Below are 3,220 nucleotides of genomic sequence, written 5' to 3' on the forward strand. Positions count from 1 at the left end.
ATATATATATATATATACACATACAAAATAATAATCTAAAATAATAAAAATGACAGTAATATATAGTTAAAATGATCAATCATTAAAATGGAATAAATATATAAAATAAAAAAATTATTTATTGCCATCATATCTATACTCCATTGTTTTTCTCCACAGTCTCCTCTATAAGACTCACTTTGCATTGACTTGAATAAGACAGAATTTTTTTTTTTTTTCAGGATTTGGTAATAATAGGAGTTACACTTACAGTAGCATGTCCCTTTGAGGGGGTTGCCTTGGTAACGGCTCTCCACTTCACACCTTAAAAACAAAGGTGGAGAAAAGGTGAGCCGAAATGGGAGGTGGGTGGTTAGCATGGAATGAATGAAACAAAAGGAGAACAGAAAGGAGGGTTGATTTTTCTGTCTGCTGAATTAACATCACAATACTGGTGGACAGGGGAACAATGAACCCGAGAGGAAACGAACGGGAAACATTTTCCCGCAGAAACAGGACAAATACGGCCTCGTTTTCATACTGAATGCCATTCATCCAGTCATTATCTGGAGGTTTTAATGGGTTTCTCCAAAGTCCTATAATCATAAAGGCCAGACGGACAATAAAAGGCAGAAAATGATCAGAAGAATTCAGGACAGACTAAGGACTCTTTAAGGCTCATTAATATTTAGGTGGGATAGTTTAGATACTAAAATAATGTCATTCTAAAAGTAATACATGACTTTGAAGGAGTTCAGGAAAAAGCAGTAAGAATATTTCTCCTGGGAGGAGGAAGAGAAAATCTGCTGCTTTTTAAATGCTGAAGTATTTTTTTTAAAATCACATCTAATACTAATTATAACCAGGTAGTGCAGTGCCTGCCTTTTCTTAAAGACAGAAAAATTACTGAATTATTCAAAATACAATTTCACAAAAAAAGGCAAACTAAACTAGGTTTTCCCAGGAATAGGAATTTAATTTCTTTATACAATTATTTTTTTCTGCAAATCTACTTTTTATTCCACTTATCAGCCATTTAGTGTCTATAACAGAATCCCAATCGAACACATATGGATTGTTTTCATGAAAACCTCAAGGAGTCGGAATGAATACTTTGACAAATGTCACGTTAACTACAGAGCCTTGTGAAACTCAAATCCTGCTTCCTAAAACAAACACTGCACAGCGCAGAAAGGGTGTTCAAAAAAACACGACATCTATCAGACAGAAAAATATAAACATATAAAGGAAATATGATGCAGTAATATTGTGGTTTTAAGGTATAAAACGACATGAGAAGCAGAAAGTGAAACTCACATGTGGCACCGATCTCCTTTGATGCCTTTGGTGGTGCAGAAGCATTTCCCGTTGCTGGGGTTGCACATGCTGGCATGGCCGTTACACTTACATGCTGGAGGAAAAACAGGAAGAGTCATGATGAGAGCTCCATTTATTCTGAAATAACATTTACTAACGAAGAGTACGTCTGGTGTGTATTGGGAAACATTTCACTTCAATACTTCAAACACTCAAAATTCATTCTATGGGATAGATTTCAACAATGAGACAGATCTACAAATGCATTTTTCATTTTAACGGTAAAGCTAATTTTCTGTTTAGCTCTGTAGCTTTTTTGCTAACTTTGAAAACATTTAGCGCACGTAGCTTCCCCTAAATTCTTGGTTGCTAATTGCTTTAGCATTAGCAGAACCAATGTTTATGATTAGCGCTTTAGGGTTAATGCAACAAACTCTTCAGTTGGCAGAAGCTACCACTAGAGGAATTAAGGTCTGAAAATGAGTCTGTTTTTGCTCAGCCTCGACAAAGGGAGGGGAGAAAAAAGTAAACTATGGAAAATAAAACTCTTCTGGTTCAGTTAATCTGGCAGCTTTGGACAGCAACGCTTTAAGCTTTTCATTTATATTTAAGAGTGCTGTGTATTGTAGTTCAAGCGTGTATTGTTGTATAGTAAAATAGAATTGGAACCATGAAGGTGTGTGATGACCTTAAACACCCAACAAGTTATTTAAAAAAAGAAAAAAAATCTGTCAAAATCGGAATGAAAGATTGTGATCGGCCAGAAAACTGCAATCTGTGCAGTCCTAGTAAAGGAAAAATGGTGCATTTTAAGAGCCTAATGTACTGATTAAGTGTCACTGATGAGACCCTTGTGAATGTAGATCAAGTGGGAGACAGAAAGAGAATATACAGCATAGAGAGCAGCAGTGATATACCAGAAAGCGAAATTAAGCTGTCCAAACGCTAAACGATTGATTTATAGCCTGATTGAGTGACTGTTGGTATCGGCTGTGGAAGGAGTAACTCTTTAATATCCCAACAGGAGCCGCCAGGGCTCAGAGACGCAGCAGACGTAAAAATGAACAGTAAAAAAAGTGACATGTTGGACGAGGGAGCGTGCGGTGGAAAGCTGACGGGCCGATCTGGCGCAGACCTGAACGGGTACTTACGCTGGCAGCTGCCCCCGTTGGTCGGATCGCCGTAGAAACCGGAGATGCAGCTCTCGCAGTGTCGGCCGGTTGTCAGGTCTTCGCACTTTTCGCACACGCTCTCGTTGACACACTGACTGTGGCCATTACACTGACAGGCTAGCAGGGAGTAAACAAAGCGCGTACTGCATTAATGTCTCAGACACACACACAAGCCCTGGAGGAAAATAAATAAATACTTTTTTCTTTTAAAGGTTTAGCAATAAACAGCCCCGGGGCCAAACATGGACGGATCTGTACGCTCATTTGCAAACACAAACAACAATGTTTATGTGAGGGACTGAACAGGTATGGAGCCGTCTGTCAAAGCCGAGGCTCTCACACAGGAAAAGATCCAGGCATCGTTGTTCAGGTGACTTACAAAAGCATTCATACCCCTAAACTTTGACTAAGCCTGTCAACCAGAGGAGAGGTGGTCATGGCCCACATTCTTCAAGTTAAACTAAATGTTCTTGCAGCAAAAATGATTTATTTTTGATGCTATCATTTTAATTAATAATAATAATGGCAATGTGTTGGAAGAGGTCAACAAAGGTCAGCCACTCCACCCACACATACAAAATCAAATTAAACGTGTTAATCATATTTGGTTTGATTAACTAAATATTATTAGTTACACAAACAAAAAATATTGTTTGAGACATTATTTTTTTCCCAAAGTTTCCCTAGATCACCAGAGATCAAGCTGCTAATCTCTGGTCTCTAATCTAATTTTTAGAAATTGAAACATCTTA

General features: G+C 38.0%; 1 protein-coding gene across 1 annotated transcript in view; it reads right to left on the reverse strand.

Moving 5' to 3' along the window:
• Positions 1-3,220, reverse strand: part of atrn (attractin) — a gene marked incomplete at its 5' end in the record, with an annotated part of 51,959 nt that overhangs the window by 6,325 nt on the left and 42,414 nt on the right. The window contains 3 exons of the mRNA XM_015022561.1: positions 251-303; positions 1,297-1,390; positions 2,448-2,585. Coding sequence (XP_014878047.1) covers positions 251-303; positions 1,297-1,390; positions 2,448-2,585 — 285 coding nt within the window. The remainder of the gene's footprint in view (positions 1-250; positions 304-1,296; positions 1,391-2,447; positions 2,586-3,220) is intronic.

This window comes from Poecilia latipinna, unplaced genomic scaffold (genome assembly GCF_001443285.1).
Source record: "Poecilia latipinna isolate Pla-1442-1.1 unplaced genomic scaffold, P_latipinna-1.0 Scaffold3043, whole genome shotgun sequence".
Taxonomy (NCBI): domain Eukaryota; kingdom Metazoa; phylum Chordata; class Actinopteri; order Cyprinodontiformes; family Poeciliidae; genus Poecilia; species Poecilia latipinna.